Source organism: Neomonachus schauinslandi, chromosome 4, assembly GCF_002201575.2.
Source record: "Neomonachus schauinslandi chromosome 4, ASM220157v2, whole genome shotgun sequence".
NCBI classification, from domain to species: domain Eukaryota; kingdom Metazoa; phylum Chordata; class Mammalia; order Carnivora; family Phocidae; genus Neomonachus; species Neomonachus schauinslandi.
Window position 1 is genome coordinate 155,171,015 of NC_058406.1, and position 25,805 is coordinate 155,196,819.

The window sequence follows — 25,805 nt, forward strand, 5'->3', positions numbered from 1 at the left end:
CTTTGGTTTCTAGTCTCTTCCAAATTAATCCTGGAACTGTGATAGATTGAGACAAGACAAAGTACTGTGGAGAAGATCTAAACAACATGATAAATCTGAGTAATATCTACTAAGATCTGTATCCTTTAAACAGAGAATACATTTTTTAAAAGTGTTCCTGGAAAATTTTAAAAATTGAGAAAGAACAATAAACTCCTCAAATCTCTGCAAATAATACACATAACATTTTCTGATCTTGATGCCATAAAAATGAAAATACAAGAATCAGAAAACAAACTATTACACCAAAAATCCCATTATCTGAGAAAAAAAGAGCAAAGAAAAAAGGAAAAAACTTTCTTCTGTAAAACAACTTTTGGATTAAAGAGGAAATGAATACTGAAACTTCGAAACACATAGAATATAAAAGTAATGGCAACACCAATACATCTAAGTGCTTCAGCTTAAGCAGTGCTCAGAATTAAGTCTACACCTTAAATCTCATATTAATAATTAGGAAATAAAAATGAAGTTCTAACTCAAGGAGTTAGGGGAAAAACAGCAAATGAACTAAGAAAAGCAAAAAGTGGGAAATTTACTAAAGTGAAAGTCAGTTAATTGGAAAACAGAAAAATCATAGAATAGAGACATTCAAAACATAAGACTCTGGGAGAAACAAACAAAAATGTTTTTGTTTTGTTTTTCTAAAGATTTTATTTATTTGACAGAGAGGGAGAGACAGCGAGAGAGGAAACACAAGCAGGGGGAGTGGGAGAGGGAGAAGCAGGCTTCCCGCCGACCAGGGAGCCTGATGCAGGGCTCGATCCCAGGACCCTGGGATCATGACCCAAGCTGAAGGCAGACGCTTAATGCCTGAGCCACCCAGGCGCTCCAAACAAAAAATGTTTTAAAAGGTCAACTTTTAGCTATCTTAATTAAGAAAATAAAGGAGCAAACATAATAAACAAGGGAGAGCCACATGCACAAATGAGAAAGAGGTAACTCTGCTCAACTCTAGGCAACTAAATTTGAAAACCTGGGTGAAATGGATGACTTATAATCTCAGTTAAGATACAAAAACTACACAGACCAATTACCACAGAAGATACCAACAAAATTGTCAAAGAGCTATTTGCCAAACATCCATCAGGCCCAGATAATTTCACTGAAATTTTAAGGAACATTCATTCCAATGCAATTTAAACTGTTCCAGAGCAGAGGAAGTCTGTAAATTCTCCAGCATAAAATTAATAACCAGACCTCCTAAAGACAGCACACACAAACTATAGACTAATCTCATTGATGAATACAGTTGCAAATACCCGAAATAAAATATAATTCTAGCAATATATTAAAATAATACACATGGCCAAGTAGTTTATTTCAGTAATGCAAGAATGGTTCAAAATTACAAAATATATTAATAAAATTCATATTAAAAGATGAAAGGAGAAAAAATCATATGATCATCTCCATAGTGATAAGGCATGTGATAAAATTCAACATGCATTCTTGGTTTTTTATAACATAGGGATCAATGGATACTCCTTAACATGGTTAACTATACATTTAACATGTTCTAGAAGTACTAGACAATGCAATTAAAATGTAAAGAGGTATGCAAACTGGAAGATATAATTGTGTAACTGGAAAACACAAAATAAGTAATATTACTAACTATAAGAAAATGGCAGGCTGGTAGGTGGGTAGAAAATTAATAAACAGAAAGGACTTCCTTAATATTGGTATCAAAACCAATGAGGGTTTTTGGATGGGTGTCAGGGATAGGGGAGAGACTTACTTTGTACTGTTTGAACCAGGAAGATGTGTGTGTTAATTAAAAAAAGATATTAAGACATGCCAAAAACAAAACCAAGAAACCTATATAATATAGTATATTATAAGTAGGACCTAAATAAGATTAATTAGGTAATGCAAATTCTGCCAGGAAAATATTCTATAGGGGTCTGAAATGCATCTGAAAATCATATAAAAAGAGAACTGATTGAGTTATTGCATCTTCTAAGAAACATTAATTAAGAAGCAGTGTTCTCAAAGGCAAATTTATTCAGTTCCTTAGGAATTTCGACCCTCGAGTGCTGGTGTAACCTACTACTTTACTATAAAGTGGTTAAGGAAGACTATCCACCCTTCATTTTTTTCTTCTAGACACATGGCATATCTTATGGCCTGAATCTGTGTATGCACAAAAATGCAACAAAAATAAACAGCAACTCTGATTTAAAAAGTACCTCAAGGCAATACAAAAAAAAGTGATTTTAATTTTTGATACATATTAAAACATTTCAGTCAGTTCTTCCTGACAGCATAACACGACAAATACACAAGACCTCAAACATGCTTTAAAATGACATTCAGCAAAGTACTGAAAATTTAATAAATAGCAATAATCACACACAAATACGTTTTTTCATACTCAATCATTAAGCTACTAAAACAGACAGCTAAAGAATAAATAAACAAGAATTGACAATAAAAAAATATGCGGGGTTTGCAATTCATTCTACTTAAAAAGGGGGGGTGGATCTGAATGATTTCTTAATTTGCTTTTTGACATGTAGCACGATCCCCCCCCATGAATAAAATATATTGAAAATCACTCTTACAATAATGCAGTCTTTAAATACAACAAATAAATATGAAACCAGCAAAGCAATTTCAAGTTGTAATAAAAATGCCCCCCCCCAAAGCTATGGAAATATATAGTCATTGTGATAGCAAATGACAGTATTTAAAGTGATAGTGCTTGTGCACTAAACTCATCTGTGACCTTGATATGATTTTAGTGCAAATCCCTAGGGTCCAATACAAGCATAACCCTGTACCAGGGAAGGACATTACCAGTTGGAACTTATCTTGTACAATTTTTGTACATATTTTATAAAGTTCAAGATTTAATGCATAGTAGAGTATCTTCATCTGTTTAATTCTGTCCCTAAATAGAGATGAAAAAAGAAATGACTTGGGATTTTACCATTTGGTTTGTACCATATTAGAGTATTAAAGTCAACATTAGAAAATCTATAAAAGTTTTGTTTTTGCCATTAATTTATCTAACTCTATCTAAATTTCACATCACTGAATGTTAAACGTAAGAGAAAAATTTTTAGACAAGGTTTTTCCCTTTGACAAGCTCATATTATGATGAAATCCAATAATATTTAGACAAATGTTATACAAATAAAAACACAGGTGAATATAAGGGGCCTTTTTTTATACATTAACAGCCTTAACATCTGGTATATTAAGTTGCAAGATGTACTGACAAACAGCATAAAGGGTTCAATGAAATGAAGGTACTGTTTTGTACAAACAAATGTTTTAACATAGGAGAGAGAAACTGACAGTCAAATGAGTTTCAGCAGCCATACGTCTACTGTGAACTACAGTACCAGGATAAAAACAATTAGAAACAAATGGAAGAACATTATTGAACAATATGAATACATAATGCAATTTTAGCTGCTAAAATAGTAAACTCTAAAGTTCATAGAGTTACAAGTTGTTTAATTTAACCATGCAGGCTAACATATGATAATAAGAAATCACCCTGCATCTTTTTTGTTTTTAAATTAAAACTAGTTTAATTGTAAAGTTACAAAACAACGAATGGGTATTGCTCCAACTTGTACACAATCCCCCTTGCTGCGATCCGTACCTAACAAAGTAACAAAGCCTCATCATCACTCGTCTCCTGTTTCAGTGTTACTTCCAAGCAAGTGTCCGGTATCTGGGCAGTGTGGACAATCCCACAGCGCTCACAGGGGCCGTCTCGATTACTTGGCCTTACTCCAGGGTTTGTTGCGCTGTATGGCTGTCTAAACCCTTGTCCTTGATCTGAGGCAAGATCGAGAAGAGGTCTGGAGCAGTCGTTCACATCAAAGTCTGAAGCTCCATCAGAAACTGGAATCAGCATTTCGACATCATCATCTTCTTCTCTTCCATGTGCCCCATTATCAAGCTGTCTCAAAGGACTCTGGTTCTGATTTATAGAGCTGGATCGCCCTAATGTAAAACGTACCCAGCGCAGCCCCTGAGTCATACGACTGAGTGCACTTGTGAGCTGGTGACGGGCTGGACTCACACCCGGGGGCTCCACACTTGTTGCATCCCTTCCATTCTCTGTGTGACCACCTCGGGTACTCTGAGTTGAGGAACTTCCACTTGCTCCCACTGTTGCTTCGACGGCTGTTGTGGGAGGGACTTTTTGGGGCAAAGGAGCTGCAACCCCACCAGATGCTCCTACCATATCTCTTCTCTCATTTTCTGTGTCTGTGTCGTCGGACTCCACGGAAAACAGACTTCTGTGAGTATGATTTCTTTCAGGTTCTCTGCTGGTACTCTGACTAGGGACGACCTCATCTCCATCTGCTGAGACCAAAGCCAATGACCCTGAATGACGTGATCTTGCAAAATTAAAAATACGATTCCAAATGTTGCTGGATCTGCCTGCCATCGGAAGCCTGATTGAAGTAAATCCAAGCTGAGATCGTACCGCTAGCCTCAGGTTTTCCAAAACAGAAGCCTACAAAAAAAAAAAGATGTTAAGATAGCTAACAATGAAGTGTGAAAATAGAAAGCACCCTTTGAATAAGAATGTGCTGTGGTTAAAGATGCTATTATTGATTGTTAGGGTCTATGAAGGATGAATTAAATTCTCTCATCTATATAGGTTCACCCTACTACAGAATCTAATCTATAACTTATACCATTGTTCACTTGCTTTAGATTTTCTTGACACTTCACTATTTATATATGTGACTTTAAAGTGATGTTTAATATCAGTTACAACTATTTTATTTTAAAACTGCACATTGTAATCCAATTCTTTTTTTTTTTTTAAAGATTTTATTTATTTATTTGATAGAGAGAGACAGCGAGAGAGGGAACACAAGCAGGGGGAGTGGGAGAGGGAGAAGCAGGCTTCCCGCGGAACAGGGAGCCCCATGTGGGGCTCGATCCCAGGACCCTGGGACCATGACCTGAGCCGAAGGCAGACGCTTAATGACTGAGCCACCCAGGCGCCCCCTGTAATCCAATTCTAAAAGTGCACCAAAGCTGAAGTACAAAATTATTTGATACTTCTCTAGCTAGGAAGGTAAACTAGGTCCTTTATCTGTTTTACATTTTTTTTTTTTTTTAAACACAGAACAAGTCAGATTTGATTTACAAGATTGAAGCTTTCTAAAACATGTGAAAGTTATATTGCACAGTTGGTTCTCAAGGATTTGTTGGACACTGAAGATTGATTTTTATTGTCATAAATAAGAGAATTAATTTGTAATACAGCACAGGAGACAAGCTAAAAAAAATTTGCTTATAGCACTACACAATGGTATTTGAGACATCTGGACTCTTCTCGGTCTTCAAAGATTAAGTTTTATTTTCTACAGCTTAGCGTTAAGCATAAATTATCATATCCTTTGAAAATTTACTTTTTCCTAGATGAATACATTTATGGATTATTTTTAAGACATACAACATTTATTTAAAACAGTCTTCAAGCTCCATCTAGTGGTTATAAAAAGGAGTATTCAAACTTGGAACAGACATGAGTTTTCATTTGTGGCATCTGGTATTTAAAACACAGTATTTCCAGGAAAGGATGGTGAATCGATGTACTCCCTTTTCAATGATGATATAATTTCCCTCTGCCAAAATGAATAGCTCCTGCCTTTACCCTCATAGAAGAAAAGAGGGAAAGGAAAGATGTGATAGCATGGCTCTTCATCTCTCTTCAAGATGGGTATTAAATTTACTTGTAACACATAAACTCAGGAATATAATTCAGAGAAAGCAAAGAAACTACTTTCACAGGAATATTTAATAATCTAGCCTTAGTAAAGCACAGATTGTCAATAAGAAATCTGAGTATCAGCATACATGGATTTGCTATACAAATGAGTTGAGATTTTTCACCAATTAAGAAGTACCTAATGGAGCACTGGGTGTCATATGCAAACAATAAATCATGGAACACTACATCAAAAACTAATGATGTAATGTATGGTGATTAACATAGCATAATAAAATAAAAAAAATGTTTAAAAAAGTACGTAATTATAAATTTAAAAAAGAAAAAAAAAAAAAGGTTCACATCCTTAAGGAACTTCTCTATAAATGTGGTCCTCACCATTAGCACTCAAGTTCTAAGGCTTTTGTGTGAGCACTATGTTACACCCAGCAACGAACAGAAGGCTCTGCAGATAAGCTTCTCTTTTATGCAGCTCTCATCAAGATCAACAATGCTGACTTCCACATTACAGTCTGTCACAGTGAGGTGAACCCCTCTACTTAGTTAAAAGTCTGTTTAATTAAAATTAATTTAACATTAGATTCTATAAGGGGATCTCATGAATGTTTTAGAAATAATTTTATATACTTCTTCAGTTTATGATGCAGAAGAAAGCATTCTTTAGAAAGCATTTCTATTTTTTTTTAAATTTTATTTATTTATTCATGAGAGACAGACAGAGAGAGAGAGAGAGAGGCAGAGGGAGAAGCAGGCTCCCAAGGAGCAGGGAGCCCGATGCGGGACTCGATCCCAGGACCCTGAGATCATGACCTGAGCCGAAGGCAGGCGCTTAACCATCTGAGCCACCCAGGCGCCCAGCATTTCTATTTTTGAATGAGACAGTAATTTAGAATATTATTTTTCTCTTTAAAAACTCTTATGAAAATTTAAGAATTACCAAAAGTTTTAAACTTGAAGGTTTATCTCATAAACTGAATAAAATCTAGTTTACTATTCATAAATATACTTTATTTTAAAACTTTGTTGAAGTAGAATTTCCTCATAAGGGTAAATTATAAATCTAAAGAATGGTGTAGTATGTAGTAAAGAATTAAACCTTACCCAGGTGAGGTCTGACTTTTGCCCTCTACTTCTGGGATGTGATCTCTAAGCCCTTACAATGTCATCTCTGACAAGGGTGTCCTTGCCTGGGACCTTGGGCCAGACAGATACAGAGACCACTGTGTCTGAGGGGGAGGCTTGAAGCCACACCAGCAGTGTGATGCAGGGTGGGTGCTCTGGGTCAGCAGTATCAGTCAAACTCTGCAGGGGCTGGAGACAGATCAGCCACATGTGCAGTTAATCACATCTCTGGGTTGGAGCCCCAGTAAAAACTCTGGAGGCCGAGTCTTGGGTGAGCTTCCCTACTTGGCAATATTCTGTGCACACTGTCATACATGTGTGTTGAGAGAGTAACACTGTCTTGACTTTATGGGGAGAGGAGAACTGGAAGATCTGTGTTTGGTACCCTCCTGAACCCTGTTCTATGTGTCTTTTCCTTTGGCTGATTTAATCTAGGTCCTTCCCTGTAATTAACCATAACCATGAGTATAACAGCTTTCAGTGGGTTCTGAGTCCATGTAGTGAACTGTCAAAACTAAAAATCATTTTGGGAACCCCTGAACTTGTAATTTCTATAAAGATGAGAGCTGCCTTGTGTAGACTGTGCTTCCTCTAACTCCACAATTAGCTAAACTCTTAAAGGCAGCCTCAGGGTGGAGGGGTGGTGGGTGGCAGATGGTGGAGTGGGTGGGTGGGTGGAATTAACCACTGTTTGAGTTCCTACCTAAAAAGAAACCTTCCACATGGTCAAAAGAATATAGCTTTTTCCTATTTTGCACACAAAATTCCAACCAGTGGAACTTCTGAATTGTTTACTTAGCAAATTACATCCGGGGAAATGTTTTTAAAACTATAAATATTCACCAAATATTTCCTAAAAGACCCAAATAAAGGTGACAGACTGTAATCAGAAATCTTATTTACCAGAAATTAGATCACTGGGATTTTTGCACAGAATTAGATCACTGGGAAAACAATGTTTATCAATTTTTATGAATATTTCTGGATGAATTTACATTTTTAAATGTATACATCCTTATGCCTTAATTTTTTAAAGATTTATTTATTTATTTGAGAGAGAGAGAGAGAGAGTGCATGTGCATGGGGGTGGGGGGGCACAGAGGGAGAGGGAGAGAGAGAATCTCCAGCAGACTCTCCACTGAGCAAGGAGCCGGATGTGGGGATTGATCCCATGACTCTGAGATCATGACCTGAGCCGAAATTAAGAGTCAGACACTTGACCAACTGAGCCACCCAGGAGTCATAAGGGTAAGGTCCTTATACCTTTATGAACCCTGGTATAATTTAAGCTTTGAAAAAGAAATTATATATAATATATGTATATATTATATAATATGTATTATATAATATAATATATTATTTATTTATTTTTAGTAGGCTCCAAGCCCAGAATGGAGAATATTATGGGGCTTAAACTCACGACCCTGAGATCGAGGCCTGAGAGCTGCCTTGTGTAGACTGTGCTTCCTCTAACTCCACAATTGGCTAAACTCTTGAAGGCAGCCCTTTTCCTATTTTGCACACAAAATTCCAACCAGTGGAACTTCTGAATTGTTTACTTAGCAAATTACAAATTACATTACTTAGCAAATTACATCTAACTTCCTCTAACTCCACAATTGGCTAAACTCTTGAAGGCAGCCTCAGGGTGGAGAACATTATGGGGGTTAAACTCACGACCCTGAGATCAAGACCTGAGCTGAGATCAAGAGTCCAACACTTGACTGACTGAGCCACCTACCCAGTCGTTCCTGAAAAAGAAATTTTTTAAATGCTGATAGAAATTTAAAGAATTCAGAAACATTAATCAAGACTGAGTTACTATTTAAAGAAAATGATATGAATTCTTAAACACTATAAAATCTAGTTGTGAAGAAGTTTTCCCTTGAGTCAGGTGGAAATGTTAAGTTCATTGCAATTACTTTTATTATTAACTAGTTAACCGGCATGTTACTAATATGTTACTAGTCACTATTTAAAGAAAATAGTATGAATTCTTTTTTTTTTTTTTTTAAAGATTTTATTTATTTATTTGAGACAGAGAATGAGAGAGAGAGAGAGCACATGAGAGGGGGGAGGGTCAGAGGCAGAAGCAGGCCCCCCGCCGAGCAGGGAGCCCGATGTGGGACTCGATCCCGGGACTCCAGGATCATGACCTGAGCCGAAGGCAGTCGCCCAACCAACTGAGCCACCCAGGCGCCCGAAAATAGTATGAATTCTTAAACACTGTAAAATCTAGCTATGAAGAAGTTTTCCCTCAAGTCAGGTGGAAATGTTATTTAATTACAATTACTTTTACTTATTAACTAGTTAATCTAGCATGATACTAATACAGCATACTAATTTTAACAATCTTCCAGATGTTTAGTTCAAATAGAAAATAACTTACCAAACTTTACTTCTGAATTTTAATGCACCAAATCATCCTAAACAGTAAAATGCTTAAGAATCACATAACTAAATCAGAAGAATGAAAAACTGATTTTGTAGCATTTGTTAAAATACAATAAAACAATTAAAATTTCAAATCCTCCATATATTTAATCCTTGACTTGACTGCAAAAATTATGACAAAGTTCCTTTATCATATATACAAATATATAATTCATTTAATGAAACAGAAATCATAAAATGCAACATACCTGATTAGGTGAACAAACAGGAAAATCTTCAACTGGTGGAATTAAACCCTGAGCAATCAATTGTCCATAAGAGGGAGGAGCTTCTCTTCTTAGCAGTTCTGCTTCCACTCTTGACAATTGTGTTTCAAATGACCTTTGAGAGAAAACAGGGGGATAAAAAGAGTTAAAAAAAAAAAAAAAAAGGGCAAGCCAAACTAGTAATTTTTTAATCAGCAATGAAAACAATCTGAACCTTAATATATCTGACCATATTTAAAGCTTAGTCAACCTACATTTATTGAATATCTATACCATTCCTACACTGAGAATACAAAGAAGAAGAAGACAGTCTATCCTCATGGGGCTTTATACTAAGAGCTTGGATCACTAAGTTTTAATGAATTAGAAATCCCCATAAAAGGTAAAGGTATTAGATCTTTAAACCCCTAAGAACATAAGGGGCTTTGGATTTTAGGTGAAAGTAATCATCAAGTTGAACACATTTAGTTTATAGATGAGGAAAAAGAGTGAAATCAGTCGCCAATACACTTTCTGGCATAGCCTGTTCTTAAACTCAAGACCTCGGACTCTTCTTCATTGAGCTCTTATGCTGCAGTGTAGTGAAAAGTCTTCTGGCCATTTATACTTGCTCAAAGAAAAGATGCAGCATGATTACTTTGATTCTGTGCATCTATTAGCTTAGCTGTCTGGGACATGAAGGTCTTCACTGAATCTATTATCTGTAACTCTCCCGGAATGCAGGGTCATTGTCTCCACAATAGCCTCCTAAGGGACCTCTCTCTCTCTGCCAACAGCTTCTCCCAGGTCCAGTCTATCCTGCACCACATGGAAGAAAACCTTCCCTGAAGGTCACCCTTTAATACCTAACCATTTCTTTTTTCTTTTTTTTTTTTTTTTTAAAGATTGTATTTATTTATTTGAGTGAGAGAGAAAGATAGAGAGAGAGCATGAGAGGGGGGAGGGTCAGAGGGAGAAACAGACTCCCCGCTGAGCAGGGAGCCCGATGCGGGACTCGATCCCGGGACTCCAGGATCATGACCTGAGCCGAAGGCGGTCGCTTAACCAACTGAGCCACCCAGGCGCCCAATACCTAACCATTTCTTACTGAGAACTCTGACACATGGCCCTCAGGGTCCTCCACAACATGACACTGGTCCTGTGTTCTAAGTTTTACCTTTTAGCCCTTCATATGTATCTTAGGCTCCAGACACACTGAACGAGGTGCTACTTTTCCAAGCAATGCTGGGGATTCCTACTTCTGTGCCATTTGAAATCTGTAAGTAGAATGTAGCTAGGGAAAAGGTATTGTAGTTGAAAAAAGTAGCCTGGGAAAATGGCACATCTTCAATAAAAGCCTTTCCATATCCCCTCATCAAATCAGGTATCTTTTGACTTTTATACCACTTCGTTTTGTAGCACTTACAGCATTTATATTTTTGTCATTTTATTCCACCCACCAATGGCTTCCTCCTAACTGTAAAGTGCCTGCCAGATTATGCCTTACTCATTTTTCTACTCATCTGTATAGTGCTGTGAACACAGTAGGGTCTCAAATATTTGCAACTGTTGAATGCATATTTATAAAAACACAGGCTTAAACATTACAACTGAGAACTGCAGCTTGCAAAGTTCCTATAAAACAGATTAATCTGAAAACAGAAACTGGTAGATACAGATTGGCTTTTCTCACCTCATAACTCTATTAGTTTTTAAAACGTGTTTAGCCTCTTGGGTCTTAATCTTTTCACACTCATTTCATACATCATGAAAGATATTTATTTCCAAAAATAGTATAAAACCAAAGTCTATTGCTGATCACGCTACAGTTCTATTGCAAATACCGGGACCATGTTTATTGTAGAAGGCACAGCCTCTATAGTTTTGTCTTGATACTGACCTTCGTTCAAACATTCTCAGAGAATAGAGCTTACAGGTACATCCCAAAGCAATGACCAGTAACAGGCCACAGATAAGGCTCCCTATGACGGCTGCAGTTATGACTCTGGTAGGCACAATTACCGGGCAATTCTCCTCATCACTGCCATCGCCGCAGTCATCCTGAGAATCACACACCCAGCTTTCAAACACACAACGATTGTTTTTACAGTGAAAATTTCCTGGCTGGCAAAAAAAGCAGTTTTTTTCATCTGAGCCATTTGGGCAATGATTCTGGTAGTTGCAGCGATCAGAACGAGGATAACAGACTCCGTTTCGGGAACACGGGAATTCTTCCTTTTGGCACATGGTGCAGTTTATTTCATCCCTTCCGTTGGGGCAATGCCAGTACCCATCACAGCGCTGCTGTTCTGTGTAACACCCCCAGTTACCCCCACAGGGTATTTCCCAAGGCAAACAGAAGCCATCTACTTGGTAAGTGGCATTAAACCCCCTTGCAGCGTTCACTTTGTCGGCACAAAAATGGACCCTGATCTGTCCGGAAGAAGAAACAACTGTAAGAGGTGCATGAGAATCAAAAGCCGTTAAGACCCGCAAAAGCTTGTGTGGATTCTCCTCTAATCCATCGTATATTTTAACGTAGTCGCCATAACCAGTACCATCGAGTTTAAAGTCGGTGAAGCGTAAAATGACTTTACGATGATCTCCAGTGTCTATTAACCAGGTGCAGTTGCTTCCGGGAGGATAGAAATCTGGATAATTGGGAGAATTGAAAGTACCGTAGAAATATTTTAGCCACTGCCCGCAGGTCGGCATGTCACAGTCGATCTCGTCTCCGAGGTCCAGGCAGTCAATGTTGCCGTCGCATTTTAAAGATTCGGGGAGGCAAGTGTAAACCTTGGTGAACCGAGACAGACACTGGAACTGGTTGTAGGCACAGGGCTGGAAGGAAGCGGCCGTCGGGGGATGGGCTCCTCGGGCACAGACCTCCTCGTCAGACCCGTCCCCGCACTCGTCCATGCCATTGCACTTCCAGGCTTCGGGTATACACTTGCTGTTCCCACAGCGGAACTGATCGCAAGCACAGCTGGGTTCTTCAGATTTCCCTGGGAGGGTGTGGGGAGGACGGAGATGGAGAGGAAAGGAGGGAAAAACCATGCTCTTTTAAAAGATACAGAACAGCAAGTGGTATTTTTATAATAAACATTAACTAAGGCTAAGCGACAGGGGTTTAAAAAATCTTATTTTAAAAAATAGATTAGGTTCTAACAGCAAATTAATATTGACTCAACAAATTAATATTGGCTCAACAATTCAATTTATTTTAAACACCTATTGTTTGTTCCACGAAGACGTTTGTATTTTGACCCAAAGTGAAGAGAACACAAACCGGGGGTTGCTGGAGGGGAGGTGGGTAAAGGGATGGCTTTAAAATGGGTGATGGGTACTTGCTGTGAGGAGCACCGGGTGTTGTATGTAAGCGATGAATCACTAAATTCTCACCACTCCTGAAACCAACATTATGCTGTGTGTTAACCGGAATTAAAATAAAAACTTGGAAAAAAAAAAAAAGGGAGGAGAACAATTCTGCTTTTGTAGAGAGCTATTTTACTGCAGAACATTTAGTAATCTAAGATACATGAGCCAATAGACTATACTGCCTAAAATTTTTAAATAATTTATTGTATAAACATCATTAGAATGACAGACATTGAAATAAAGAAAAATTCATCCATAATAATCACCTTTCCAAATCAATTTTTTCATATTTTTCATATTCTTTTCTAGTTCTTGTTTATATACATATATTTTGCACAAAAGCAAAACACTGCATGAATCTCAGCTAAAGGTATAAATTTATTTAGCAAAATAGTAAGGGGAGAGAGAGAGAAAAAAAACTTGAAATACCTATAAAATTCCAATTATTGTAGTGTACCATCCTAAATATACACCAATAAGGGGGGAGGGGAAGAAAATCAAACATTAGAGCCTTATGGTCCCCAAAACTAACAATGTTTATGACAATACTTACTTTTTAAAAAATTATTTATTTATTTATTTATTTTTTAAGATTTTATTTATTTATTTGACAGAGAGAGACACAGCTAGAGAGGGAACACAAGCAGGGAGAGTGGGAGAGGGAGAAGCAGGCTTCCTACGGAGCAGGGAGCCCGATGTGGGGCTCGATCCCAGGACCCTGGGATCATGACCTGAGCCGAAGGCAGACGCTCAACGACCGAGCCACCCAGGCGCCCCAATACTTACTTCTTCATTAATAACTTACTTATTCGTAAAGAGGAGACAGAAAATGTGCTTCAGAAGCTAAGTAAGTATTACAAAGACTGTGTTTATAAGAAAAAAGAGAAAAAGCTGCATATTTGCTGAAAGACAATTACAAATTTTATAAGAAGTAAAATGATTTTCAGCAAAAAGTATATGTAATTCTAATACTCTGAGTCATTCACATATGTATGATCTGGTCACACTTTTTGAAAAAAAAAGATTCAGAGTAGTATAAGAAGACTTCTGATACTACAAACCATGGAGGTGAAATGCAATGTCTTTTCTGTGAAGCTGTAAAGACAATGGTTAATTCAGACACACAAAAATACTTTCTGAAGTAATTTTCAGGATATCAGTAAACACTCGAGGGGAAAAAAGTTACTTTTAAAATAAATGTATTTAAATATTTAAAAAAGAAAGTTGACCTTAGCTTATAAAATTGATCATTTTATGAGAATATACAAAACACCTTTTTGAGACTGTGCTCTAAAGCACCTGAACCTTCTTCCATCTCAATAGCCTTGAGGCTAAATGGAAATTGTTTTAGAAGACTAGCCCCAAAGTGACTTGGTACTTAACACCACAGAATTCTGTTCATTATCTTTTTTCTTTTTTAAAAACACACCTGAAAAATATGCCAGTCTGAAACCCTTTCTAGAGATACTGTCATCGGAATGGAACCTGATCCAGACGTGGTCTTGGGAAGAAATATATGGTGGTGGAACTGTCGAACCACAAGCTCTGTAACTTTCAGTATTCTTGTACGTTTCTATCGTCAACCAGTCCAAACTGCATCTTCTGGACCCCTGAATATCAAAATCCTGAAAACTAGAAATAAAAAGTCAGAAAAGGCTATTAATAAGAGCAATTTCGGAAAAAATTTCATAATAATACAATATAACTGAGGACTTTATTATGAGCCTCCATATTCATTGATTGTCCTGGGTTTTCCAGGCATACAACCATTATCATCAGCAAACAATAACACTGTTTCTATGTTCCTAATGTTTATATCTTTTTCCCAGATTCTCAAACAATACTTCTTCATATGTAATACCAGACTCCAAAATAATGCTTAAAAAAAATGGGTACTAGTTGGCACCTTGTTTCTTTTTCTTCTGTGTGTGTTTAGGAAGGACCACTTTTAATTCAGAATATCCTAACTGTCCTGTATTTGAACTGGAGACACTACTCCATAATCTGATAAACTGAAGTACACACAGAAAGTCAGCCTCCTCTTAGATTAGACCGGTTCATTTGCTTGCTTAGTGAAAAGTTTGCAGGTTACATTTTCAGGGAGCAAATAGCACAAACCCGAGGAAAGTAAAAAAAGTAAAAATGAACAAACAAAAAATCTGTATCAATAGAGAAAAATCTCTAAGTTTGGGAATTTTTTTTTTTTTTTACAGAAGTTATGTTACAGTCAAAGATTATCTTATAGTTCACAAAATATGGGCATGCAAAAAAAGTCAAGAGCACATACAAAATTAACTACTGCTATGAAAAAAGAGAAACTAAGATACTATTTTCCAATAACAGGTCTCCACCAAGAAGGGAATCTCTGACTTTATCTCCTTGCCTTTGCCTTAAACTGTGATAATGAAATTAATTATTCAAAGATTTTTACATCAGGATATTTCCTCTTTAAATAGTGTGAGTAACTATTTCCAGTTTTCCACTATTATGCTTCAAAGAATCCTTATGCAGGTATCTCTACATGAGTAAATAATTCTCTAGGACATATTTTTCTAAGTAGAATTGCTAGGTCAAAAGACAAAATTCCACTTTAAATTTGACAGACACTGACAAAAATATTTATACCAATTAATTTCCATTAAGTCTTATGAAGGAACCTTATACTCCATGACTCTGGAAAATTGGGATGTTCTGTTTTTTAAAAAACTGTTGCCAATTATTTTCCATTTCCTTATTTACTGAGATTGAAACATTTTTTCCCATCTGTTTACTATTTCTTTTCCTATGAATTGCTTTGTTATATCATCCTTCATCCATCAGAAATTTTTCTTATTTACTTAAAGATTCTCTATGTAGTATAAACATGTACCTATTTGGGGGCATGTCTATAATGCAAGATAAATGTACAGATATCCGCACCCACATTCTCTCCAATAGCTGGTGATGTCAGTCCTTTTAACCTGTCATTAGTTGGCGTGAACTGACATCTCTCACTGTGGTTCTATGCACTTCCCTGAGGACTAATGATGTTGAACATCTTTTCATGTGCTTATTGGCCATTCTTACATTTTCTGTGAAGTGTCTGTTCAAGCCTTTTGTCCATTTAAAAAAACTGGGTTGTTTTCTCAAGTTATAAAAATTAATTTTATATTCTGGACTCAAGTCCTTTGTTAGATATATGTATTGCTAATGTTTTCTTCTAGTTTATATGGATCGCCTTTTCATTTTCTTAATGGTATCTCCTAATGAGCAGAGGTTTTTAATTTTAGTTTTGATGAGCCTAATTTATTTTTCCCTTTATGTTTAGTGTTTTTAGTGTCCTCTCTAAAATTCCTTTGCTTACGCCAAGATATTCAACAATGTTTTCTTCCAGTATTTTAGAGTTTTAGCTTTTACGTTCATATCTAGGACTTATCTTGAATTCATTTTTTTTGTGTTCTCAGGGATAGGTCAAGATTTTTACACTTACTTGGTTTTATCATGCATGGAACATCCTGGTCTGGTCATCCTGTACCTGTGGAGGTTTTGTTCAGCTTTGCCCTTAGTCTTCGGTGAATTCTTAATTTTGGGACACTGTCTTTACTTATAATATATGACATTTCTGTGGTTTCAATAAAATCCCAAGGTATTTACCAAGCTCCTCAAACTCAGCAGGTTTCAGACTTCAAACTCTGCCTCAGCTGCAGTGCATAGCCACTGAAATCCTGGAGCAGCTCTTTTTACCAGCTTCCTTAGCATCTCTTAAGCATGCATAGTTCAGAAAAGAGCAAAGAATTTGAGAAGAATTTATATGCAGATATAAGGGCTTCCTACATTGGGGCTCTCTCCTTTCCATGATTTGCCTTTTCAATTTCCATCTACTCTGACAGCCTCAACTCCACCCTGTGATACCACCTCAAGCCCACGAGACTTTTGGTGGTCTGTTTGAGTTCTAGTTACTCCACTCTGCATGGGGAGCTAACAGGAAGCAAACGTATCTCACCAGGGTGGATCCCTTCTTTCAAGGGTTTAATTCCTTCCAGTTTCTGCCAGCTTCTGATTACTTTCCAGGACCTTTGAGTAGTTTTTAAAAAACTTTTATCCAAAGTTGATAATTGTTTATGGGTGGGCTAGTCAGATTCAAGCTAAGGACTCCCTTAATACACTTTTATCCACTAAAATGTTTAAGATTGAGGAAAGCAGGATCCTTCCCAGAACAAAAGAAATGATCAATCAATATCTATTCATGTATACACTCTTGGATTTGGTTTGCTAGTATTTCATTTAGGATTGTTAAAATACATTTAAAAGTAAAATTAGTTTTCAGGTTTTCTTTTTTTATGTTTCACAGTAGTTTATATAACAAAGACAATGATCACAAACCTGTGCCCTGTGCCTGTTTAAAGTATAGCTCTAGGGTAGAAATTTTCAATTTCTTCATGTTTTTTTAGTAATCAGCTCTCCCTAAACTTTTGAGTCACATTTGGTAATTTAAATTTTTGTAGAAATTATCATTTTATCTTGATAGTAAAATTTGTTACAAAGTTGCAAATAGTACTTTCTTACATTAAAATTTTTTTTTCATATCTGTGGGCTTTATATTTGCTTGGATCTTCTGTGGAGATAAGCACAGTATTGGCAAACAAGGAGAGTTTCATCTCTTCCTTCCCATTTGTCATATTACTCATTTCTATTTATGGTCTTGTTGCATTGACTCAGGGTTCTAGTATAAGCAGTGAAAGCATGCATTCTCATCCTGGCCCTTGGTACTAAAATTAACTTCAATATTAAGTTTAAAAATTTTTTTAACAGATACCTTTTATCAGGTTAAGGAATTCCTTATCTATTCATTTACTAACACCTGCCTGTAAAACTACTTGGGTTTAGAATCTTTTTCTGAATGTTGATTCAATTTCTTTAGTGAAGAATCAATTCTTGAATCAATTTTGGTAATATACATTTTCTAGAAAATGGTCCAATTCATCTAACTATATAACAGTGTTACCATAAACTATTCCTAATATTCCCTTATGACTTTGAAAGTCTCTATTATTGTATTTATAATTATAGACATTTTTGCTCATTCTTACTAGTACCTTTTCTCTTTTTTCTTCAGTCTTGCCTTGAGGTTTGTTTATTTTCCCAAGGTTTCCGGAGAGCCAGTTTTTGTTTTATTGAATCTTATTGTTTATTCTTTCTATTTCATATTTTCTGGTCTTACCTTACTACTTTTTCTACTTAAGATTTACCATGTAGTGGGGCGCCTGGGTGGCTCAGTCAGTTAAGTATCTGCCTTCGGCTCAGGTCATAATCTCTGGGTCCTGGGATCAAGCCCCGTGTCAGGCTTCCTGTTCAGTAGGGAATCTGCTTCTCTCTCTCTCTCTCTCTCTCCCTCCCCCTCTGCCCCTCCTGATTGCTCATTCTCTCTCTCTCAAATAAATAAATAAATAAAATCTTGGGGAAAGAAAGAAAGATTTACCCTGTAGTTTTCCTTCTATACTCTTAAGTAAATGCGGAGTTCATTTATTTCCCATTCTGCTTATTTTTAAGTCAATGCATTCAAGCTGTGAATTTTTCGCTAAGTACTCTATCAATGTGTTCCAACAGATTTAATATGTAATATTTTCATTATGGTTATTTTAAAAATATTTTATGAGTTCCACTGTGATTTTCAGCATTAGTGCAGGAGTTATTTAGGAATATGCTTTCCAACACATGGGTTTCGTTGTTATTTCCTCCCAGTTTTTTATTGTGGTTTCTTATTTAACTGCATTGTGGTCAGAGAACACAATCTGAATAATGCAAAGTCTTAGAAATGGAATTCAGAATTCCTTTGTGGTTTTATAATCAATTTTTTGGTAAATGTTCCATATGTTTTTGAAAACAATGTATTTTCTCTATTCATTGAAATAATATAAACATACACATATATAATACATGTTCCTACTGGATCAAGCTTGTTAATTTTTGTTTATCAAATCTTCTATCTTTACTATTTTTGTTTAATCTATTGAATTCTAATTAAAGGTATGTTTATTAACTTCCACTAACTGGATCAGTCAAACTTGGTAATTCTCCATATTTTGTTGCTTTGCATGTATTTTAGGCTATATTATGAGGTATACAAAGTTTACCATGATTCCATCTTCCTAGTGCATTATTTCATTTGTTACTAATATTATAAGCTCAATTACATCTAATGTTAATCTTCCTACACTAGCTTTCTTTTTGTATCAGTATTTCCAAAACTTATCTTTTTCTATCACCCCTTACTAAACTGTGTTTGTTTTGTTTTGGGTATGTTCTTAGAAGCCCTTTATAGGAGAATCATACCAATCAACAAACCAATAAACCTGATCAGATGGTCTTTTAAATTTAAATGAGTTTTTTACTGAACACCCTTTCTATTAGGGGAGATTTTTCATTTTCCTCCTTTCCTGTGTTCTTTTGTATTCATAGGTTTGTTTTTTTTTTTTACGTTTCTTTTACTTTACCATATACTCAAGATTGCTATCTGTTTTTTCAGTAGTTACCTTTAGATGTTGTAATTTAAATACTAAAACATACATTTGTCCTAATAAAGTCCAAGTAAGAGTATTCGGTGTTTCTATTCTCCTCTCAAATTCTCAGATTTGGTGGAAATATTTACAACCTTATTTTCACTAATCTCTAACTGAAATTTGGCATTTCACTTATGAATATAAACAACAAATCATGATAGTATTTACAATACCTGTCACTCTGTCACCAGCAGAAATCGCAGATAATTACACATTACATTCCAGTTTTTTTTTTTTTAAGATTTTATTTATTTATTTCAGAGAGAGAGAATGAGAGACAGAGAGCATGAGAGGGAGGAGGGTCAATGGGAGAAGCAGACTCCCTGCTGAGCAGGGAGCCCGATGCGGGACTCGATCCCGGAACTCCAGGATCATGACCTGAGCCGAAGGCAGTCGCTCAACCAACTGAGCCACCCAGGCGCCCTACATTCCAGTTTTAATAGATATCTAGAATAACTATTTACACTGAAAATCACCTTGAAATTACAGTAGCTGTTAGGACGATCACTTACTAATAATGTTAATAAGCATATATTACTATATTACAAACTGGTAAAAATATCTGATAGCTATACTTCAATATAATTGGTTCCCTTTGTAATAATATGTATTATGATTTCTGAGTTTAAAAACATTCTAGGAAAGGATCTATAGGTTTCACTAACTACCAAAGTGTTCACAGGATAAAAAATGTTAAGGAAAAAGTCCTGATGTACTTGTGATGAGTACTGGGTGATGTGAAGAATTGTTGAATCACTATATTGTACACCTGAAACTAATATAACACTGTATGTTAGCTATACTGGAATTAAAATAACAAAAACAAAATAATAAAGTTTATCATGTCTGGAGTAAATTTGTGTTTGGACTCTGTTGGCTGTTTTTGTTAGTATTAATATTTTCCATACATTCTGGAAATAATGCTCATTCTGTAGAAACTTTTCTGGTTCTCTCTCTCTCCTTTTAATCTACCCTCTTTCTGTGTTCCCCTGTCTGTGTTCTGTAGCTACATCCACCTGGGTCTCCATTCCAGAACAGTCTTTACATGGTGGTTCAGAGCATTACAGATCCTGTCGTGGAGTCAGTAGGTAGCCTGGTTAAATTCCTATTTGTAATGGTATGTCCTCCCACCTCTTTAAGTTTTCAGCCCCATATAAGTTCAGGCAGTGGTTAGTGGTTAATGCAAGTTTTTTTCAGCCTTCTATTTTTTTTTAATTAAAAAAACTTTTTAAATTTTTATTTAAATTTAACTAATTAACATATAGTATATTATTAGTTTTAGAGACAGCTCAGTGATTCATCAGTCTTATAAAATACCCAGTGCTCATTACATCATGTGCCCTCCTTAATTTCTATCACCCAGTTACCCCATCCCGCCCCCCCCCCCGCCCCGCCCCGCTTATGCCTTCTTTCTTGAGCAAAACACCCTGACTCCAGTCCTTGGCTTCAAGCATGGAATTAAAATCCAATTCTCTGTCTCCTCTTGTTAAGATGGCCTTTGTTGATTTTGGTAAGTTTCAAGGGAGAGGAGTAAGGTAAAAATGCCTTCATGTTACAATCTTTAACCAGTTTTATAAGGAGAGCTCTAAGTTATTGCTTATACATCATAAAATTTTAGTTTCCCTCTTTTATCTAGATTTTAATTTTATTTTAAACTCAGGAATGAATGCTTTCTTTTTATGAAAATGTTTTATTTTTTTTATAAGATTTTTATTTAACAGAGAGAGAGAGCGAGCGAGAGAGCACATGTAGGCAGAGGCAGGCAGAGGGAGAGAGAGAAGCAGGCTCCCCACTGAGCAGAGAGCCTGATACAGGGCTCGATCCCAGAACCCTAGAATCCTGACCTGAGCTGAAGGCAGATGCTTAACTGACTCAGCCACCCAGTTGCCCCTATCAAAATGTTTTAAAACATCTCTCTATTCTAGATAATCATATACTTTTTCTTTGACTTGTTCATATGGTAAATTAATTTAGAATTTTCTAATATTGACTCACTTTTATGTCTAAATGAGCTGCATCTGATCATGGTATAAATTAAATTTCTTTTGAACAATTTAAGATTACACCAATATTCACAAGTGAAACTTGACTGTCTTTGTGTGTATGTGTGTGTGTGTAGATCTTTTTAAAGTTTGGTATTAAATGATAATGATTTCAGTAGGAACTAAGACAATTACTAAAATCACTTTCTGATCTCATTAGGCTGTGTAAATCCAAATTCATCAACTTTTTCTGGAATTTAGGAAATTTTCTTTTAGATGTATGGCTTATCTCTAATTTTGTTCTGCATTTTAGTATTGTGCTTGGTTTTAGTGTTTCTTTGTAAAATCTCAAGGGCCCAACACATGATCAGAACCAAATGGCAGTATTCCAGGCAGCCTCCTCCGTGCTGGCGAGAATTTCCAAGTTTTATGGAACTGAGCTGGTAGGTGGGAAATATAATTTTGGGGTTGGATTTTTAGGTTGAAAGATAAAAATCTCTAAAAACTCTAGTTTTATGTTGAAAGAAATCCAATACGAGGAATCCCTATGGTAAAAATGCTATTTTGTAAACATGTTTATACTTAGTCATATTATAAGTAACAGAAAATAGGCATATTGTCCGGGTCCCAAAACTGGCACTGCAGAAGGATCACCTCAACAGCACACGCTAGCAATCCATCAGGCGAGAGAATCACACTTCTCACAGAGAACAGTTTCTACACGAGCTCAGCTTCAGTGTTCCAGAAGGTGTGGCCTGGGGCAGAACGGGCCAGAGCAAAACGAACCAGATGGCGCCTGTTTTATGGCTTCCTCAGAAAAAGGGGGACTGAACACAGTTGTGTTTCTCAAGAGACACTGGTTGTCTCATTAGTTAAGGGACATAAATAAGGAAGACAGATGAAACAGACAAAGGGGATTAAGAGGTACAAACTTCCAGTTGTAAAATAAGTACGTCCCAGAGATGAAAAGTCCAACACAGGGAATGTGGTCAATATATTACGGTAACATTGGTGACAGACGCTGATTACCTTATCACCGAATAACGTAGAGAACTGCTGATCACTATGTTGTACGCCTGAACTAACAGAATGCTACGCTAATTATATTTCAAAAACCCCCGCAAAAGTAGGCTAAACTCACAATCTTATTTTTTAAAAATGTAAGAAGGGATTTGAGTCTGTGATATGCCAGGTCTCTTCGAAATCTGAAATCCCATACTTCTTCCCACAAAAACGCTGCTAATGAGAGAACGCCGAGGACGCCTTTGTGCTGCTGCAGGCACTGCCTCTGCCACAGGCCATGATTTCGGACTGCTGTTTCCGTTCCGGCCTCAGTTCTTCGTTAAGGCACAGTATTGTTTTCTTTTTCTCCCCTTCGGGCAAAGTTTTTTTCTAATAGCCTTCATATAATTTCCTTAAGCAAGCGTTATCTAGTTCCACTGAATCTTTTCTCCTTAGTATCTTATCCCCATAGTGCTTTTCTGCAATTTTAAATATTTTTAAAATGAATCTTAAGCTTTTTTATTTATATTTATTATAATCTTAAACTTTTGTTTATTTCTCCTAGGAGCCTCTTTCATTTTGTATTCTTAACAAAAGTTCTTGTGTTTCAAAGTTATAAAAAAAGAGATTTTTCTAGACACCTTGTCAGCTTATTTCAAGTCTTATATACACACACACACACACAGGAAAACACTACCATCATGTTTTAGCTTGTTAAGAGAGAGGACTCTACTAATGAGACTAAGGTTTTGGGCTGGATCTCCAGGTGGATTAGTGAGTTTTGTTTATTTGTCCCACAGCCAAAGATTACACTCTTGTTCCTAATAAGCTATTTTGCAAATGTGCACCTTTTGTTAAAAGGGGATTTAGAAGAACATGGGTGGCTCAGTGGAAATCCATTACCACCATCAGAAAAATACTCAAAACACATACCCTTATAGTAGGGGAAGGACCTTAATATGGTATTGGTAACTATATTTTATTACATTTTTAGAAAATTGTCTTTTCATATAACTGCATGCTGAGTGATGATACTTGGAAACTGAATTTATATTTTGTAATATTATATAGTAATTCAGAAAGGTATCAGAATTACCTTATAGTAATGATTTCCCCTGGGTTTGCCCGTATGAACCAGCTGCAGTTGATTTTGGCAGGATATTCAGAAGGCCAGCCTGGGCTTGTGATTATACCACTTGGTGCTCGAATTTGTTCTGGAGTCTCTCCACAAGCTGGAAGAAGCCAAAACAATCTTAGCTAATTATTATACTTTAAAACAAAGCAGGAAGTAAATCAGTGTTTATTTAAAAAAAAAAACCCCATACTTCAGGCATCAAATCATACACAATAAAATATGCTAACATCAACCTTAAAGATCTTTTATTATTCCAGGAAGATATTTTACTTTCTTCCCTTTTAGTCAAAGTATTTCATTCTAATTAAGTACATATTTTGGGGAGGCACGGAAGTTTTCATATTGGACCTTTGAATAACAGTTTAAGAGTCAGGATAACTAGCTTTAGCCATGGCTATTGGCTAATCAACTTGTTCCATTTATCTTTTTTCAAAACTCACCTTTTAAATTCATTTTCTTTATTATAAACTAACTATAAAGTTCAATGTTTACTGAATTACTGTGTTTAGATCCTTAAGAGTACAATTTTGGTTTTTCGACTTTAAATTAAAAGACTATTATATAAATTGTCTTCTGAACAAAATTATGAAAGGAAAGCACATATAAACACAATAGTAAGATGCTGGATTGTTACGAAGTTAGTGGATGATTGGATAAAGACAGCAAAGCACTATACTTCAAAATTACTGCAAAGTAGTTCTTTAATTTATTCTGTTAATATTTCTAAACTTTATTACAGGGAGATAAATGAATCCTAAATTATTTTAAAATAAAGGCTTGAAAAGGTGACTAAAATATCATTATGTGATTAGATATTTGAATATTATGAAGAAATATAAACAAGCTTAAACTACTGCCAACACTTTCCTGGTTTATTCTCCTTGCATTATCTTGAACTTTCAGAGTGATACAGTTCACATCTTACCTATCCAGAGGTCAGCAGATAATGTGACAATTTATTCTCCCTCAATTTAAAAAATAGTTATTGGGCTACAAAAAAATACATGATGAATGTTTTAAGTTTTCAGTAAAATTTAAAACCTTAGAACCTCTTATTTGATGTAATTTCAACATATTAGATTATTTGATTCTTAAAATAGCAGCATATTAGAAGCAGCAAATTAAAAGTGAGGAAAATAGTTGCCAGGGGTCCAGAGACAGTTATCAGAAGTAATGGGGGCAATTTTCAGAATAAAAAAAAGTATGTGCTGAACTCAAAAACCATGACAACTCAGAACATGTATAATACTGCCTATCTTCCAAAAGGTAAGAGAAGACTCTCCTTTCATAATACTTAGTAGTCATGCCTAGCTAAAAGAGTTATTGAATGAATACATGAATCCTTGCAAGCAAAGTGCCTGGGGTAATATGTGGCCTAAACTTCCATGCTTTTTGAGTTCTGCTGTTAGTTTAAAAGTTAGTTAACCCAATTTATAGATAGGCAAGTATCCCTATTACAATTATAATTTTTAAAAATGGCCTTTTTTCTTTTTAATAACAGAGGTTACAGTCCATTCAATTAAGGTTAAAATGCTAAGAAGTATACTATACAATTTAAAAAAGTTTTTATCTATAATGATCAAAATAAAGCAAGCTATATTGCTGAAAGAGTCGATCCTTATTTCTATAGAATAACCCATTCCCTAAAGAAAAAATGGAATCTAGGTTTTAAAAGTATACTTTACTGAAGAAAAAATGTTCATGCCTAAAATGGGTCTACCCTGGAATTAGGTACATTGCACCAAAGGGATCTTGTTTTCAATCACTGTTAGAAAACAGACTCACAACACAGAATACAAGGATATATAATATATCAAGAGCCTACTACACATCTTATTGCCCACTCAGAGTTGAAGCTTCCAATTTTTTTTGGTTAAATTTCATTAAGAGTAAAATTTCCCTTATAATTTTTTTTACATTTTGATGAATGATACTTTAGAAAAAGACTAAATTTACCTAAATGTGAGCTTACTGACAATGAAGTGCCAGAGGTTTGCTTTTAACTTTGCTCTAATGAATTATCATCATCATAATTAAAGAAAAGATACCCTAAGTAATTTATCAGAACTTTTTCTTTCTTCGTTATCACTTGCCAAAGCATTTGGGAGTAGTATACTAAAGTAAAAACCAGGTAGGAATAACTTATGGCAAAGCAGACAATTTGTTAGCCTTTAAATAAATGGATAGAGTACTTATAGGGGAAAAGCTAGGAAGAATTTCATTAGGTTTTATTAGGCTTTGTTTTAAATTTCT

General features: G+C 35.8%; 1 protein-coding gene across 2 annotated transcripts in view; it reads right to left on the minus strand.

Moving 5' to 3' along the window:
* Positions 1-1,748: 1,748 nt before the first annotated feature.
* LRP12 (LDL receptor related protein 12) overlaps positions 1,749-25,805 on the minus strand; it is a 73,689-nt gene continuing 49,632 nt past the window's right edge. The window contains exons 3-7 of one of the 2 annotated variants that reach the window (XM_021688337.2): positions 23,514-23,649; positions 14,324-14,526; positions 11,417-12,521; positions 9,520-9,652; positions 1,749-4,525 (exon numbers count right to left, since the gene is read on the minus strand). In XM_021688337.2, coding sequence (XP_021544012.1) covers positions 3,659-4,525; positions 9,520-9,652; positions 11,417-12,521; positions 14,324-14,526; positions 23,514-23,649 — 2,444 coding nt within the window. In that variant the 3' untranslated portion in view covers positions 1,749-3,658. The remainder of the gene's footprint in view (positions 4,526-9,519; positions 9,653-11,416; positions 12,522-14,323; positions 14,527-23,513; positions 23,650-25,805) is intronic. The other variant, XM_044914278.1, reaches the window with a different exon arrangement.